This window comes from Oncorhynchus kisutch, linkage group LG15 (genome assembly GCF_002021735.2).
Source record: "Oncorhynchus kisutch isolate 150728-3 linkage group LG15, Okis_V2, whole genome shotgun sequence".
NCBI classification, from domain to species: domain Eukaryota; kingdom Metazoa; phylum Chordata; class Actinopteri; order Salmoniformes; family Salmonidae; genus Oncorhynchus; species Oncorhynchus kisutch.
Window position 1 is genome coordinate 29,222,574 of NC_034188.2, and position 18,615 is coordinate 29,241,188.

The 18,615-nt window shown below is 40.1% G+C and overlaps 1 protein-coding gene across 3 annotated transcripts in view; it reads left to right on the top strand.

The window, feature by feature from the left end:
* Window positions 1–5,641: 5,641 nt before the first annotated feature.
* The window catches only part of LOC109905116 (mid1-interacting protein 1-like), a 35,741-nt gene continuing 22,767 nt past the window's right edge, over window positions 5,642–18,615 (top strand). For 2 of the 3 annotated variants that reach the window (XM_031790052.1, XM_020502298.2), the window contains exons 1-4: window positions 15,163–15,531; window positions 15,657–15,765; window positions 15,853–15,900; window positions 16,018–16,105. Coding sequence is in view for 2 of the 3 variants with exons in the window: in XM_020502298.2 (XP_020357887.1) it covers window positions 15,456–15,531; window positions 15,657–15,765; window positions 15,853–15,900; window positions 16,018–16,105 (321 nt within the window). In the remaining variant the exon portion in view is untranslated. Of the gene's footprint in view, window positions 5,755–15,162; window positions 15,532–15,656; window positions 15,766–15,852; window positions 15,901–16,017; window positions 16,106–18,615 lie in introns of those variants that run through there. The other variant, XM_031790051.1, reaches the window with a different exon arrangement.

Consider the following 18,615-nt stretch of genomic DNA (forward strand, 5'->3'; position numbering starts at 1 on the left):
TCAGAACCTTTGCTTTTTCTAAGTTCAGACATTAATCTGCTTGCCAGTCACTTGTGTCAAATACTGGATTAACATGTAAAAATAGTCTAGTACTTGGTTTTACAAAGTGCTAATGTAAACAAACAAATCAAACTGCTTACATGTAGTAGATTAGAGATAAAAACACTCACTATTTGCCTAAAACCCCACAATGGCCATTCAATAACAATTCTATGAAGGGAATGTGAGACATTGCATGTCATACTATACGTAAATCTTTCATTCAATTGTTTGAGGAGGCTAGATATTCCAAGTGGAGACTCACGACAGTAGCCTCAGAAATATGCACATCCGCACAGACAAACACACTCCCATCTTTATATTCAGTTAGTGCATACTCAAGTCTGTAGCCAAGTTCCTCCTATTGTTTATAATCTGTCTCTGTAGCAGTCACCCTCGCTGCAGAATAAGTACTCACCTCCCTTAATGCCTCACAAATGTATTCCAAACATAAGTATCATTGGGTTTGAATGGAATCATGAATGTTGCACTCCATTTGTTGTCCTACATATCTTTGTTGCTGCTCATTTTTTGTAGCTGATGGAATGAATGCAGGGACGAGACCACCAGCCAATCCTAAATATGCATTATAAACTAGAGAGACTTGTATTGTATTTCTCTAGTCATTTGCTTGGCCTGGAGGCCATGTTTCATCCATAGTAGAGATGGTATGCCTGAGTACCTGTTCTCTTGTTGTCAGCACTTCGTCCGCATTCCTGGTGATGTAGAATTTACAAGAAATGCAGTCATGAAATGACTCCTTCATTTGAAGGAGGATCTCATTTTTTACACTCCAGCACATGATGTCGCTGGAACAGTATTTGATTGATTCTAAGTTTAATCACTTTTGTGACTTGGTGCTAGTGCGTAGCAAAACGTTTGAATCTTTCACTCCACTAGCCGTTTCGGGCCCTATTCAATCAAAACTGGTAAGCAGGTGTTGTGGTTGAGTCAGAATCTGTAGTCCTTTTATGCAGTGTGAAAGCATTTGAATTGACATGCAGTTGATGTTCTTGATTTTGAATACAGTATTTCTAAGGTGGATTGACAGCTAACTGTGCTTGAATGAATAGGGTCCTAGACAGTAGGGTCCCCATTTGACAAACAAACTGTGGTGATTTCACCTGTGGTTCCTCATTGGCTGTGTTCCAATCCTCGTAATGGCTTCCTTTCCTTCTCTCCTTCCTGACCACTAGGAAATGAAAGGATTGGATAGGTACTCACCATAGAGACTTATGACAAGGACATTAACCCATTTTAGACTGAGGGGACACAGCTATTGTGTTGTGAAATGCATGTACAGTCAACAGCCTGTGTAAAAGAAAAATGTGAGTAAAGATGGTGATGTTTTTAGCTGTTTAGCTGTAATATGAGATTGTTTATTCCATTTAGAAGCATAAAGTGTTTCTGTGTATACAGTATGTGAAGACAAGGATTGGTTTTAGATCAATAAGTAACTTTGGTATCTGTCTTTGGTGTCAATAGTCAGCTCTGGTCTGCAGTGCTCATTGGAATTTTAGAACAATTACTGTGATGCTTTAGTCACGAGAGAATACAGTAGACGGCATGTGTCAAAAAGTGATTGATGAGGTATTTTATGGGTCACGTGTTTATGCCCATATATGTACATCCTGTCCAGAAGTTCTCACGGTATCGAGTGAGTGTTTATGTAACCTGATAGTTCAGCTGTTCCTTTGAAGTAAAGCCTGTGTTTACATTAAAGCTGTCAAGGTGATTGATGGGTAGTGACCTCATTGAACTGTGGAATGTGTTTGAAGCAATGTTTTTTTCTAATCAATTTAGCAGTAGGGGGCTATATGTACATAAGGAAAGCCATAAACAGTTGTTTTTCCCGAGGATGTCATGACCTCTGTCTATCCCCCCTGTGAGGGGTGTGTGCGTGTATGAGTGAGTGTCTCTGCAGGAGTGTTTGAAACAATAATTTTTTCTAAACAATTCAACAATAGGAGGGCATATATACATAACGATACCCAAACAACAGGTGATTTTCCTAGGGTGGGGATCAACAAAAAAAGGTTTATACCCCTTACACCCCAAGGAGAGCTGCTCTCCAAGGGGTGGCTGTCACAGTCAATCATGCCATCCTCTTTTTGAAAGGGTAATTGTACTCTTTAAGTTGGGTTCTTTACTTATGACTTAAACAGATTCATTTTACCCCCTTAATAATTAATGCAGTGGGTTAAATCAGGTGTTTCTTGGTGGTCTTAAACAAATCTACTGTGAAACAAAAGCGTACACTTTACACACATGGTTATTGACTTTAAAAAAGACACCAGTGACATGTCAGATATAGTTTAAATGTATTCATTTTTGAGTTTGGAACCCAATATGCCACTTGAAATATATCACAGAAGACTGAAATGTAACAAAATGCCTATTGAGCTGTACACTGAGATGCTCAGTTGGTCAATATCCCCCCTTGAGTGATTCCCCAACATCTTGTCAACATGTCCCCCCAAAATGGAACAGATATCTCATACCAATCCATCTTTATAGACATCTGTCCTTAACAAGGCCTAGGAGGCCCCTATAGTGTCCAGAAATCTCTCCAGAATGTCAAATATTTTAAGCATCTTTATTTCCATGCATTTAACTTGTCAAGTATTTTTATGACCAAATTCACGTTCTTTAGTGTAGACAAAAAAAAAAATGATTTCATGACTGTTTGGTAGTAGATCCCTGAATGGTCAAAAATCTCTTCAAATTGTATGTTTGTAGCACAAAATATCACTCTCTCATCAGTTACAAGCTGACAGGCTCCCAGAGGCAGGGCCATAGAAATATGAATCTGTTTAAGTCATAAGTAAAGGGCCCAACTTAAAGAGTACAATTACCCTTTCAAAAAGAGGATGGCATGATTGACTGTGACAGCCACCCCTTGGAGAGCAGCTCTCCTTGGGGTGTAAGGCGTATAAACCTTTTTTTGTTGATCCCCACCCTAGGAAAGAAAATCACATGTTGTTTGGGTATCGTTATGTACAGTGGGGAGAGTATTTGATACACTGCCGATTTTGCAGGTTTTCCTACTTACAAAGCATGTAGAGGTTTGTATTATTTTTTTTAAATAGGTACACTTCAACTGTGAGAGACGGAATCTAAAACAAAAATCCAGAAAATCACATTGTATGATTTTTAAGTAATTAATTTGCATTTTATTGCATGACAAGTATTTGATACATCAGAAAAGCAGAACTTAATATTTGGTACAGAAACCTTTGTTTGAAATTACAGAGATCATACGTTTCCTGTAGTTCTTGACCAGGTTTGCACACACTGCAGCAGGGATTTTGGCCCACTCCTCCATACAGGCCTTCTCCAGATCCTTCAGGTTTCGGGGCTGTCGCTGGGCAATACGGACTTTCAGCTCCCTCCAAAGATTTTCTATTGGGTTCAGGTCTGGAGACTGGCTAGGCCAGGACCTTGAGATGCTTCTCACGGAGCCACTCCTTAGTTGCCCTGGCTGTGTGTTTCGGTTCGTTGTCATGCTGGAAGACCCAGCCACGACCCATCTTCAATGCTCTTACTGAGGGAAGGAGGTTGTTGGCCAAGATCTCGCGATACATGGCCCCATCCATCCTCCCATCAAGACGGTGCAGTCGTCCTGTCCCCTTTGCAGAAAAGCATCCCCAAAGAATGATGTTTCCACCTCCATGCTTCAAGGTTGGGATGGTGTTCTTGGAGTTGTACTCATCCTTCTTCTTCCTCCAAACACAATGAGTAGAGTTTAGACCAAAAAGCTCTATTTTTGTCTCATCAGACCACATTGCCTTCTCCCATTCCTCCTCTGGATCATCCAGATGGTCATTGGCAAACTTCAGATGGGCCTGGACATGCGCTGGCTTGAGCAGGGGGACCTTGCGTGCGCTGCAGGATTTTAATCCATGACGGCGTAATGTGTAACTAATGGTTTTCTTTGAGGCTGTGGTCCCAGCTCTCTTCAGATCATTGACCAGGTCCTGCTGTGTTGTTTTGGGCTGATCCCTCACCTTCCTCATGATCATTGATGCCCCACGAGGTGAGATCTTGCATGGAGCCCCAGACCGAGTGTGATTGACAGTCATCTTGAACTTCTTCCATTTTCTAATAATTGCGCCAACAGTTGTTTCCTTCTCACCAAGCTGCTTGCCTATTGTCCTATAGCCCATCCCAGCCTTGTGCAGGTCTACAATTTTATCCCTGATGTCCTTACACCCTCTCTGGTCTTGGCCATTGTGGAGAGGTTGGAGTCTGTTTGATTGAGTGTGTGAACAGGTGTCTTTTATACAGGTAGCGAGTTCAAACAGGTGCAGTTAATACAGGTAATGAGTGGAGAACAGGAGGGATTCTTATTAAAGAAAAACTAACAGGTCCGTGAGAACCGGAATTCTTACTGGTTGTTAGGTGATCAAATACTTATGTCATGCAATAAAATGCAAATGAATTACTTAAAAATCATACAATGTGATTTTCTGGATATTTGTGGACACATGCACGTACACACACACACACACACATACTTAGGTAGCTTTTTCCCACATGGATTTTGTGGGTAGTTGTTTTCTGTTTTTGTGTCTGCACCAGAGAGAACTGTTTCGGTTTCGTTCGTTCTCTTTGTTGTTTTTGTTATTCAGTGTTCAGTTCAAATAAAAAAGATGAACACGTACCATGCTGGACGCTTTGGTCCACACCTTCTTCATACGACAACCGTTACACCATCAATCACCTTGACAGCTTTAATGTAAACACAGGCTTTACTTCAAATGAACAGCTGCACTATCAGGTTACATAAACACTCACTTGATACCGTGAGAACTTTCGGACAGGATGTACATATATGGGCATAAACACGTGACCCATAAAATACCTCATCAATCACTTTTTTGACACATGCCGTCTACTGTATTCTCTCTTTCACACCATAACTCCATCACCAAAAGCAATCCACTCCAAAGATAATACTCCAATAGTAATGCCCCTTTCACCCCTCTCATAAGGCGGAAGAATGTCCACACCAAGGGATGATTTGAAAAGACATGGAAGAAGTGATGACTGATTGCTTACAAATGTTTGGTCTACGCCAAACCCAGATTCGTCTGTCGGACTGCCCAATGGTGAAGCAGGATTCATCACTCCAGATAACGCATTTTTACTGCACCAAATGGCAGCAAGCTTTAAACCACTCCAGCTGACGCGTGGCAATACATATGGTGATCTTAGGCTTGTGTGCCGCTGCTCGGCCATGGAAACCTATTTCCCGACTAACAGTTATTGTACTGACTTTGCTTCCAGAGGCAGTTTGGAACTCGGTAGTGAGTGTTGCAACCGAGGACAGATTACTTTTAGCGCTACGTGCTTCAGCACTCAGCTGTCCTGTTCTGTGAACGTTTGTGGCCTACCACTTTGCAACTGAATTGTTTCCACTTCACAATAACAGCACTTACAGTTGACTGGGGCATCTCTACCAAGACAGATATTGACGAACTGATTTGTTGGAAAGGTGCCACGTTGAAAGTCACTGAGCTCTTTAGTAAGGCAATTGTACTGCCATTGTTTGTCTATGGAGATTGCATCACTGTGTGCTCTATTTTAGGTTCCTACTTTCACTTCTGTTTTGACTGAACAGTATATAGTAAGTGCATGGTTTGCGGGGGGCTTATTCAGAGAAACAGCTGTCAGACAAACTGAATGTATCTTCGAATCCAGGCCAGGATCAAGGTAAGTGACAATATTTTCATATTTTTTTACTTCTTTTATTAACCTAGTGACACATGAAAATCTATACCATGTGATACGGATTTATGTGATGGTTCTGCAGCATATTTAATCTAATGGGTCTTTTCATATGAATTCAATCCCTTTCTGACAGCATCCCTTTTGATTTGAACAAAACCTTCCATACATGTTTTCCCATAGTAGAAGTGGTCAGAAAGATACCTTTTGGACCTGAATGCAAAAACACTCAGGAGATAAAGGTGCTCAAAGTTGACCCATTTTACATACCCCACCCTACCATGAGACATGCCTTCATCACTGAAAAAGATAAACAGTTGAGTTTGATATAATTTGAAAGCTTTCAAACAGGGTTGTCAAACTATTTTGGAAATCTAGATAGTTTTTAATGTTGTTGTTTTTTGGACATCAATGATCTTAAAACGTGCAAACTCAGATTTGTGTATTTTTCAGATATGTTGTAGCTTAGACCCTATTTGACATAATCTGAGGTGTTTTTGTTGGGCCCATCATTGGTTGAGACACAGCATGCTATTGAATACAGTTTGGGTGTCATTTCAATAATAGCAATAGAATGGACCTATCCCTTCAGACCATTGCAATTTGCTGGTATACCACTGACATTTAAATTGAATTGCAATTTCAACTTCCAATTACCACCAGAAAGATGGCCGCCGGTACACCCACCGTTGAATATCATCTTCAATTGGAATCTCTATGCTATTACAGTGCCTAGAGAAAGTAAGCTGCTTAAAAAAAACAATACATATTCAATTGTTTTCCTACAGATATACACAACCTACTTCACATTTCCAAAGTGAAAGAAAAATTATAGAAAAATGTCAAAATTAATACAAATGCAGTGTTGAATGCAACCTATATGTTGTGATAATTGCGTTGTTTGCTCTATAACCTGTTAGTTCATATGCCTTGTGACTGTGATATATAGTCCTAAAGTCCGAGTCAATAAGAAGACACAGTGGCAGAATAAATTCACCCACACCTTTGTTTCATCACAAAACTGGAGAGCAACCTCTGTCCATTGAAGTCCACAAAGCATATTACATGTAACAAACAGTTACAGTACATGACCTACAGCATGGTCAACCAAGTTAATGTTTCCAACATTTATTAACTACTAAACAACTATTGATTTACAACCACAGAGAGTCTCAAAGAAAACAGGAGCTGCTTCCACTATTCCAACATCATTTCAACTTCAACATTTCAACATCAATCTAATCACCTATGCTTCATCTAATACAGTGACAACTAAAAGATACCAAAAACAATTTAGTTCAATCAATGTAAGCTAAATATGATTTGGCTGTCCATGGTTCTGATTTGTGTGTGTGTGTGTGTGTGTGTGGGGGGGGGGGGGGTCTGATTTCTGTGTGTGTGGGTTCTGATTTCTGTGTGTGTGCTTTCATGCAAGCAGAAAAACATGTTGACTCACCCTACTTGTGGAGAAACGCCAATGCCAACCTCCTCTCTTTCAAGTTGAAGAAATGGTCTATGACTGTCATACGGCTTTTAGTTTTGGTTGTCTTTTTTTGGGGGTGCGCCAGGACTATTCACAGCTGAGCTCACCCAGTTTAGCTCAACGCTGATTGGCTATTATTTTACACTTTTTTTTTTGCAAGGGAGGCCAAATGCTCGCTGGCTTCCCTTGCATTCAATGCTACAGGCAGCAACAATGTCATATTATTTTTGACCAGACAGCATCAGATAGATGGGCGCAGTTTTGCTATCCCCGGATGCTTTCTTCGGTGAGATACATTCAGCCTCTTGCAAATTCAAAGAAAATTCTGAAGCACAGATAGACAAAATATTATTTAGAATATACATATATTGTTACATTTTTGGGGAAAGCCTGGCTTCTTTTGGCATCCATGAATACATGCAACTGCTGCTTCTTAGAAAGCCATAGATATAGAAACATTAGAGATACAGACAATAAAAGGTTTTACTGTTCACTTTTTACATTCTTTTAAAAAGCGCCGGTATATAAAAATGTGTTCTTACCAGATACTCTAATATCCACTGTTTTAAATTAGTCTATCTGCTGTGGTATTATGCTGGTGGACATCTCTGACAAATAAAAAATAGTTGGATAGGTACCTGAGAATTTTGTGGATCAGACCACGTTGAATTAATAGTACTCTTTTTTTTGACACAGATAACCAGCCTAGCTGCTTAAAATGCTCGACCTCCAGATGAGTATGAGGGACGAGTTTAAGGACAATTCTTACAAGCTTGTTTTGGCGGGTTTGTCGTTTATTCTTTAGATGTTTGGGGCTGCTGCTGAACCATGATGTGCAGGCGTAATCAAAGTGACACTGGACTAGCACACTTGTCAGAGTCTTTAGGTTGTCTATAGCTAGGTTTCCATCCAATTGGCAACAGATTATTTTTAGGTGAATATTTTAAAATCTGCATTAAAAAAAGGTGCAATTTCCTATCAGCGTTCTGTTTCTATCTAACTGACTTGTTCAGGATAAAGTATGTGCCCAAATATGTAGTGCACATAAAAATCATCTTTGAGGTTAAATTCCCATTGTAACGAATAAATAATACAAGTTAAATGGGTTTCCATCACACTTTCAACTAAGCCTACTGATTGTTGTCACAACAATGTTGCATAGGTACAGCCCATGTGCCCACTCTGCTACTGGAATGTGTACTTTAGCCAACAGCTTGCAGATACAGTACAGTGCGGGAATAGCCTACTTTATGATGAGATTATTATGCACAAAAGTGCGAGTTTGTTTTTATTTGTCAAACGGCGGCCAATAATCAATCATCACGTCACCAGAATAAGACCCTTGATATTTATTGAAAGGAGCATCAAGCTCATCACTGTGCGTTTTCACCACCCTGTGAAGTTAACTATAATTTATTTAATCTGTAGCCTAATAAACTGCATGCTTTCCTGAGTCGTAGTGGAAGGACCATTCCAAGTTTACTTCAATATGATGGCTGTTATATCAATATTTGTGCATAAAATAATTTCCACCGCCATTTCACGCATAATTAATTTTACAGAGACAAAAAGATCGCACCTTGTCTAGCGTATTTTGTAATGTCGACAATTTGGTCTACGTTTTTTATCCGACATGTACTTTACTCGCATAAAAAGGTTGGACGGAAACCTGGTTAATGTCAAGCCATATTGAGGATGGTTATTACAAAAGCAGCAGCTACTCTTCCTGGGGTCCACACGAAACATGACATAATACAGAACATGAATAGATAAGAACAACTCAAGGACAGAACTATATGAATAAAAATATAAATAAAAAAGCCTATATAGCAATACATGCACACAAACTATCTAGGTCAAATTGGGGAGAGGAGTTGTGCCATGTGGTGTTGCTTTATCTGTTTTTTGAAACCAGGTTTGCTGAAAATTTGAGCAATATGAGATGGAACGGAGTTCCATGCAGTAAGGGCTCAATATAATACTCTGTGCTTTCTTGAATTTGTTCTGGATTTGGGGACTGTGAAAAGACCACTGGTGACATGTCTGGTGGGGTAAGTGTGTGTGTCAGAGCTGTGTGTTGACTTTGTAAACAATTTGGGATTTCAACGTATTAATGTTTCTTATAAAAAGAAGAAGTGATGCAGTAAATCTCTCCTCAACTCTTAACCAATAAAGACTGGCATGCATAGTATTTATATCAGCCCTCTGAATACAATGAAGATCAAGACGTGTCGCTCTGTTCTGGGCCAGCTGCAGGTCTTTCTTGCAGCACCCGACCACACGACAGGACAATAATCAAGATAAGACAAAACTAGAGCATACAGGACTTGACTTTTGGAATGTGATGTCAAAAAAGCAGAGCATCTCTTTATTACGGACAGACCTCTCCCCATATTTACAACCATTGAATTTATATGTTTTGACCCTGACATTTTACAATCTAATAATCAAGTAATTTAGTCACACCATTCATTACCAGATTCAGCTGAAGTTTAGAACTAAGGGAATGATTTGTACCAAATACAATACTCTTAGTTTTAGAGATGTTCAAGACCAGTTTATTACTGGCCACCCATTCCAAAACAGACTGCAATGCTTTGTTAAGGGTTTCAGTGACTTCATAAGCTGTGTTTGCTGATGCGTATATGGTCGAATCATCAGCATACATGGACACCCATGTTTTGTTTAATGCCCGTGGCAGGTCATTGGTAAAAATATAAAAGAGTAGAGGGCCTAGAGAGCTGCCCTGCAGTACACCCCAATTTGCATGTTTGACATTAGAGAAGTTTCTATTAAATAAAACCCTTTGAGTTCTGTTAGATACAGTTGAAGTCAGAAGTTTACATACACTTAGGTTGGAGCCATTAAAACTTGTTTTTCAACTACTCCACAAATTTCTTGTTAACAAACTATAGTTTTGGCAAGTCGGTTAGGATATCTACCTTGTGCATGACACGAGTAATCTTTCTAACAATTGTTTACATACAGATTATTTCACTTATAATTCACTGTCACAATTCCAGTGGGTCAGAAGTTTACATACACTAAGTTGACTGTGCCGTCAAACAGCTAGGAACATTTCAGAAAATGGTGTCATGGATTTAGAAGCTTCTGATAGGCTAATTGACATAATTTGAGTCAATTAGAGGTGTACCTGTGGATGTATTTCAAGGCCTACATTCAAACTCAGTGTCTCTTTGCTTGACATCATGGGAAAATCAAAAGAAATCAGCCAAGACCACAGAAAAAAATTGTGGACCTCCACAAGTCTGGTTCATCCTTGGGAGCAATTTCCAAACGCCTGAAGGTACCACGTTCGTCTGTACAAACTATCGTACGCAAGTATAAACATTATGGGACCACGCAGCCGCCATACAGCTCAGGAAGGAGACACTTTCTCGTAGAGATGAATGTACTTTGGTGTGAAAAGTGTGAATCAATCCCAGGACAACAGCAAAGGACCCTGTGAGGATGCTGGAGGAAACAGGTACAAAAATATCTATATCCACCTTAAAACGAGTCCTATATCGACTTAACCTGAAAGGCCACTCAGCAAGGAAAAAGCCACTGCTCCAAAACTGCCATATAAAAAGCCAGACTACGGTTTGCAACTGCACATGGGGGCAAAGATCGTACTTTTTGAGATATGTCCTCTGGTCTGATGAAACAAAAATAGAACTGTTTGGCCATAATGAACATTGTTATGTTTGGAGGAAAAAGGGGGAGGCTTGCAAGCCGAGGAACACCATCCCAACCGTGAAGCATGGGGGTGGCAGCATCATGTTGTGGGGGTGCTTTGCTGCAGGAGGGACTGGTGCACTTCACAAAATAGATGGCATCACATGGAAGGAAAATGATGTGGCTATATTGAAGCAACATCTCAAGACATCAGTCAGGAAGTTAAAGCTTGGTCCCAAATGGGTCTTCCAAAGGGACAATGACCCCAAACATACTTCCAAAGTTGTGACAAACTGGCTTAAGGACAACAAAGTCAATGTATTGGAGTGGCCATCACAAAGCCCTGACCTCAAGCCTACAGAAAATGTGTGGGAGCAAGGAGGCCTACAAACCTGACTCAGTTACACCAGCTCTGTCAGGAGGATTGGGCCAAAATTCACCCGAAACACCGTGGGAAGCTTGCTACCGAAACGTTTGACCCAAGTTAAACAATTTAAAGGCAATGCTACCAAATACTAATTGAGTGTATGTAAACTTCTGACCCACTGGGAATGTGATGAAAGAAATAAAAGCTTAAATAAATCTATTATTCTGACATTTCACATTCTTAAAATAAGGTGGTGATCCTAACTGACCTAAGACAGGGAATTTTTACTAGGATTAAATGTCAGGAATTGTGAAAAACTGAGTCTAAAGGTATTTGGCTAAGGTGTATGTAAACTTCCGACTTAAACTGTAGATAGCTCTGAATCCACAATATGGCAGAGGTTGAAAAGTCAATACACATACGTTTTTTCAACAACAGGTTATGGCCAATAATATCAGAGGCTGCCATGAAAACTGACGGTACAGCTCCCACAATCTTCTTATTATCAATTTCTTTCAAACAATCATCAATCACTTGTACATGTTGAGTGCCCTTCTCTATAAGCATGCTGAAAGTCTGTTGTTAATTTGTTTACAGAGAAATAGCATTGTATTTGGTCAAACTCAATTTTTTCCAACAGTTTGCTAAGAGCTGGCAGCAAGCTTATAGTTCAGCTGTTAGAACTAGTAAAGGCCGCTTTACCACTTTTGGGTAGTGGAATTACTTTAGCTTCTCTCAAAGCCTGGGGACAAAGACTTTCCTCTAGGCTCCGATTAAAGATATGACAGATATCTTATAGATGGCTGGCTATAGACAGATGGCTATAGAGTCAGCTACCATCCTCAGTAGCTTTCCATCTAAGTGTTCAGTGCCAGGAGGTTTGTCATTATTGATCGTTAACAACTCTCCCACACTAACGTTACAAAATTCAAACTTGCAATTATTTTCTTTCATTCTTTTTTGTTTAATGCATGAATACGATGGCTCACTGTTCGTTGTTTGCATTTCCTGCCTAAGTTTGCCCACTTTGCCAATTAAGTAATGATTAAAACAATTGGCAACATCAAATGGTTTTGTGATGAATAAGCCACCTGATTCGATGAAAGATGGAGTTGAATTTCAATATTGTTTAAATCCCTTTTTCTCCCCAATTTCGTTGTATCCAATTGGTAGTTACAGTCTTGTCCCATCGCTGCAACTCCCGTACGGACTCGGGAGAGGCGAAGGTTGAGAGCTGTGTGTCCTCAGAAACACGACCTAGCTAAGCTGCACTGTTTCTTGACACAATGCTTGCTTAACCCGGAAGCCAGCCGCACCAATGTGTCGGAGGAAACACCGTACACCTGGCGACCGTGTCAGCGTGCATGAGACCGGCCCGCCACAGGAGTCGCTAGAGCGCGATGGGACATGGACATCCCGGCCAGCCAAACCTTCCCCTAACCTGGACGACACTGGGCCAATTGTGCCCCGCCCCATGGGTCTCCCGGGCCACGGCTGGCTGAGACAGACGCTGGACTCGAACCAGGATCTCTAGTGGCACAATTAGCACATAATACAGTTTCTGTCACGTTCTGACCTTTATTTCCTTTGTTTTGTCTTTATTTAGTATGGTCAGGGCGTGAGTTGGGATAGGCAGTCTGTTGGTTTTTCTATGTTTGGTTTCTGTTTCGGCCTAGTATGGTTCTCAATCAGAGGCAGGTGTCGTTAGTTGTCTCTGATTGAGAATCATACTTAGGTAGCCTGGGTTTCACTTTTGGTTTGTGGGTGTTTGTTTCCGTGTCTGTGTTTTTCGCCACACGGTACTGTTTCGGTTTGGTTATTTCACGTATTCGTTTGTTTTTTGTATTTCATTAGTGTTCAGTGCGTTTCTTATTAAAATCGTCATGAACACTTACCACGCCGCATCTTGGTCCGATCCTAACTCCTCTTCAGGCGAAAAGGAGGAAATCTGCCGTTACAGTTTCTTCTTTTCTGTTGTTGAGTTTGGTCAGCCAGACTTATTAGCCACTCATTTAGCCTCATCTCTTTCAACCATACAGTTTTTCAATTCCTCAATAATCCATGGAGCCTTAACAGTTCTAACAGTCAGTTTCTTAACAGGTGCATGTTTACAATAATTGGAAGAAGTAATTTCATAAATTCATCAAGTGCAGCATCTGGATGCTCCTTATTAATCACATCAGACACACATGTTTTTTTAACATCATCCACATAAGTCACAGCAAAATATTTTGTATGATCACTTATACACTATTTTAGGCCCAGCTTTTGGAACTTTGGCTTTCCTGGACATAGCCACAATATTGTGATCACTGCATCCAATAGTTACGGATACAGGTTTAGAACAAAGTTCTACAGTATTAGTAAAAATGTGATCCGATACATGTGGACGATCTTGTTCCTATAGTGTTTGTAAACATCCTGGTAGGTTGATTAATAACCTGGTTACAGTGAGAAGCTTTCTCTTGAACGGGCAGCTTGATGAAACCCAGTCAATATTAAGGTCCCCAAGAAAGTACACCTCTCTGTTTACATACCTACGGAAGTCGTTTTTTGGGGTATCTGCACTTTACTATTTATAATTTGTACAACTTTTACTCTTACTTCACTACAGTCCTAATGAAAATAATGTACTTTTTACTCCATACATTTTTGACACCCAAAGGTACTTGTTACATTTTGAATGCTTAGCAGGACAGGAAAATTGTCAAATTCAAGCATTTATCAAGAGAACATCCCTGGACATCCCTACTGCTTCTGATCTGGCGGACTAAACACACATGTTTCATTTGAAAATTATGTCTGGGTGTTGGAATGTGCCCCTGGCTATCCATATATTTTAAAAACAAGAAACTGGTGCCTTCTGGTTTGCTTAATATAAGGAATTTGAAATGATTTATACTTTTACTTTTGATACAAAGTATATTCTAGCAATTACATTTACTTTTGATATTAAAGTATATTTAAAACCAAATACTTTGACTTTTACTCAAGTAGTATTTTACTGGGTGACTTTTACTTTTACTTGAGTCATTTTCTATTAAGGTGGCTTTACTTTTACTCAAGTATGACAATTGGGTACTTTTTCCACAACTGTGCAAACATTGTAGCTGTATATCACCTAGTCAAAACTGAAAAATAGCTCAACTTTGAACACCACTATAACCTGAATGTTTTGGCATTCAGGTCCAAAAAGTATATTTCTGGCCACTTCGACTATGGGCAAACATGTATGGAAGGTTTCATTCAAAACAAAGGGGTGCAGTAAGAAAAGGATTTAAGCAATATGGTACGACCATTTTCCTAAATAACAATTTAGTGACCATATGAGATAAAATGGTTTACTTGACTGATCGTTTACTGAAAATGTAACTGTATATGGTATTTTCTTATACAGTCCATAGGCTGTTGTTGATTGGCATAGGCAGTTTTCCATTTTCTTTCATAGCTTTTTTTGAGTAAAAGCTGAACAAATATAACATTGATATTATGGATAGTATTACTCAATTGTTTTCTTTTCATATTCAAAAATAAGGGTTCTCTTTCGTTTTCGTAACTGGTCGCCAAACGACCTATGGGAACTTCTGATGACTGTAAACATCTTTGATATTAAGCATCTCAATCAGGTCGCAAGAAGGGGAAGGAGTTCCCATAGGTCGTTCGGCAACTTGTCACTCTACTGAGAGAAACAAGGTTACATCCGTAACCCAAACGTTTTGTTGAACTTTATCATTTGACTGCAACCATAGCTGAAGACAAAGACAGAAAGGTGGTGTATGTGATGGGACTGGACTTGTGTTTCAGATGTTATTCACACTTCAGAGCCAATGTGTTATTTCCTGTTTTGGGGGATTTCCCTCATAAACCAAAAGTGAAACCAACGTTCTAAGGGATGTCTGTGGGCTCCAGTGAAAATGATTTCTTTCAGATTAACAAATTGTGATCCCACTGCCTTCACTCTTGAAGAAAAAAAGTGCTATCTAGAACCTAAAAGGGTTTTTGGCTGTCCCCATAGGAAAACACTTTTAAGAGCCCTTTTGGTTCCTGGTAGAACCTAAAAGGGTTCTCCTAAGGGGACAGTGGAAGAACCCTTTTTTGAACCCTTTTTACTAAGAGTGTATTCGACCTTCACTATCAAATGTTTTGGCAGGAGTTGTAATGGCGGGACAAGGATTTCAAGGTGCACTGGGGGTCATGCTCCTTGTGTGTCTCCTTGGACTAACAAAAGAGTTTGGTAAGAAGTGCTGTTTTCACAATACAATGCAAGTTTAAAAGTGGGTTTAATTTAGTGTAGTTGTTTTGTATTCCACATTTTAAAAACGGTGTAAAATATTAACAATAATTAACTTATTTCCGTAGAACTTGAGGACAAAGACTGGGACGAGTTGAGGTCTGATGTGGCTGCGCTGCACAGATTGAAAGGATTACCTGATCAAATGACACGTAGGACCACAGGAGCAGACACCAGGTGGGTTTAATTCAGCCTTGATATCTCTGTCAAACCTCTCTTAGCCATTGTTGATTGAGATGTTCAATATTGTTTATCTCTGTTTAGAGAGATAACAATGCACGGGACCAGGACAAAGAGATTCAGCAATTACAGGTAACATATCCACTCAGAGAAGTGACCAAATGTATTATTGCCCAGTACAGACGATTGAAAGAGGAATCACATAACAGCAAATGATTTAGGTAGTACCGATCTATTGTATTTCCTCAGGGCATATGTGGAGAAAAAGCCCATGGCTTTATTTGATGGTCTTAGGGGATGTGACAATTTTACAACATGCGTCATTCAAATGGACCAGGTAAGAAAGTGTCTGTTAAGCTGCATGTATGAACAGTTATTTATGAGCTATAATTGTAATTCTAGTTCAGACATGTACAGTTACAGTAGCATATCTTTATTCATATTTATTCCAGTCATTTAATTTAAATGTGCAAACTGGGATTGGTAGGTTATATCCATTTTTGGACTTTCAAATTAATAATATATAGGCTAGTCAATATAGCATTACCCCACCGCAAATCATAGCAGCACCAATATATCAGCACCCCACCGGTAAATCATTAGATCTGATTAATGCAATTCCATCTTTGATTACTGTAACCATAGAAAAAACATGCAATAATATATGCAACAATGAACGGGGTTCACAGGGTGAAAGAAAGGACCCAAGCAGGAACTATCTTCCTTTCGGTGCAATCATGAGTGTAAATACAAAATCTGGATATGTTACCGTGGAATCAGCGTCAGGTCTTGAGTCAGCAGTTTACAACGCAAAATCTAAGATTTTTTATAACTAACCCAAGATAGACCAGAGCCTGTCGTTTCATAGTGGGCAGCACAAACAAGGACGTTGGCAGAGCCAAGCCCAAGCTAGTGAGATCCTATTGGCTTGTTCTAGCATTTATTTGCATATTTCCGATAGGGAACACCTACTCTGTGAAGTGCATGTGTGCAATAGCTAAATTCGCCCTTAGCCAAAGTCTACAAAAAACTCCATTTGCTACAGATTCTAATTTTGGTAACAGAAAACTGTATGGAGATCAAATGTTTAGTCGTTGAGAAAATTTTCAGAATGTTGGCCAAAATCTCGCTCCATCCTCTTCCACTGCCGGCCACTGGGCTTCCTCTCATCACCATATTTGGTAGTGAGTGGAAACACCAATAGGATGCTTCACATTACATCTGGTGAAATATCTGGCTCATTGTTCTATCTGTGACAATATTCTAGAAATGGCTAGTTATAGGAAAACATTTGATTTAATCCATTTTAGAACAAGGCTGTAATGTAACAAAAAGTGGAAATAGCCAAGGGGTCCGAATACTTTACGAATGCACTGTATATACTGAACAAAAATATGAATGCAACATGCAATAATATAATTTATAATAATAATATAATAATATAATAATGAAGATTTTACTGAGTTCAAATCAAATGAAATTTTATTTGTCACATGTTCCAAATACAACAGGTGTAGACCTTACTGTGAAATGCAAGCCCTTAATCCTTACAAGCCCTTAACCAACAATGCAGTTTTAAGAAAAACAAGAGTTAAGAAAACATTTACTAAATAAACAAAAGTTTTAAAAAGTAACAATAAAATAACAATAACGAGGCTATATACAGGGGGTACCAGTACCGAGTCAATGTGTGGGGGTACAGGTTAGTTGAGGGAATTGAGGTAATATGTACATGTAGGTAGGGGTAAAGTGACTATCCATAGATAATAAACAGCGAGTAGCAGTAGCGTAAAAAAAATGGTGAATGCATATGTGTCCGGGTAGCCATTTGATTAGCTGTTCAGCTGTTGGCTTGGGGGTGGAAGCTGTTAAGGAGCCTTTTGGACATAGACTTGGCACTCCAGCACCGCATCGGTGGCAATTTTTAGGCCCTTCCTCTGATATTGCCTGGTATAGATGTCCTGGATGACAGGAATCTTGGCCCCAGTGATGTACTGGTTCGTACTCACTACCCTCCGTAGTGTCTTGCGGTCTGATGCCGGGCAGCTGCCATACCAGGCTGTGATGCAACCAGTCAGGATGCTCTTGATGGTGCAGCAGTAGAACTTTTGAGGATCTGAGGACCCATGCCAAATCTTTTCAGTCTCCTGATGGGGAATAGACATTGTCTTGCCCTCTTCACGACTTTCTTGGTGTGTTTGGACCATCATAGTTTGTTGGTGTGTCACGACTTCCTCCGAAGTCGGTCACTCTCCTTGTTCGGGCGACGTTCGGCGGTCGACGTCACCGGTCTTCTAGCCATTGCCGATCCACCTTTCATTTTCCATTTGTTTTGTCTTGTCTTCCATCACACCTGGTTTCAATCCCATCAATTTCATGTTGTGTATTTACCCTCTGTTCCCCACATGTCCTTGTCCGGTATTGTTGATTGTAAGAGTTTGTGCACGTTATGTCTGGCGTGCGAAGGGTTTTGTATTTATTTATTTGTGTTTGTTCTCAGTGATTTTATTATTAAACTGCACCGTTGTAACATAGTCTTTGCTCCCCTGTGCTTGACTTCTCTGCCGCCAGTACGCACACATTACAGAATACTGGACCAAACTTATGGAGTCAGCAGGAGCAGGTACCCCGAGTATAGAGGTGGAGGAGCACGTCCGGGAGCACGCAGCAATGCTCTTGGCACCGCTATGACCCGCGTTGTCCAGACAATGGACCGCTGGGAGAGACAGGGAGTTCTCCCAGCACCTCCACCAGCACAAGCGGGGTCTCCACTTCGCCCTGGAGTTTCGTACCCTGGCTGCCGGCGCGGGATGGAGCGACAGGGCCCTGATCGACCATTATCGTTGC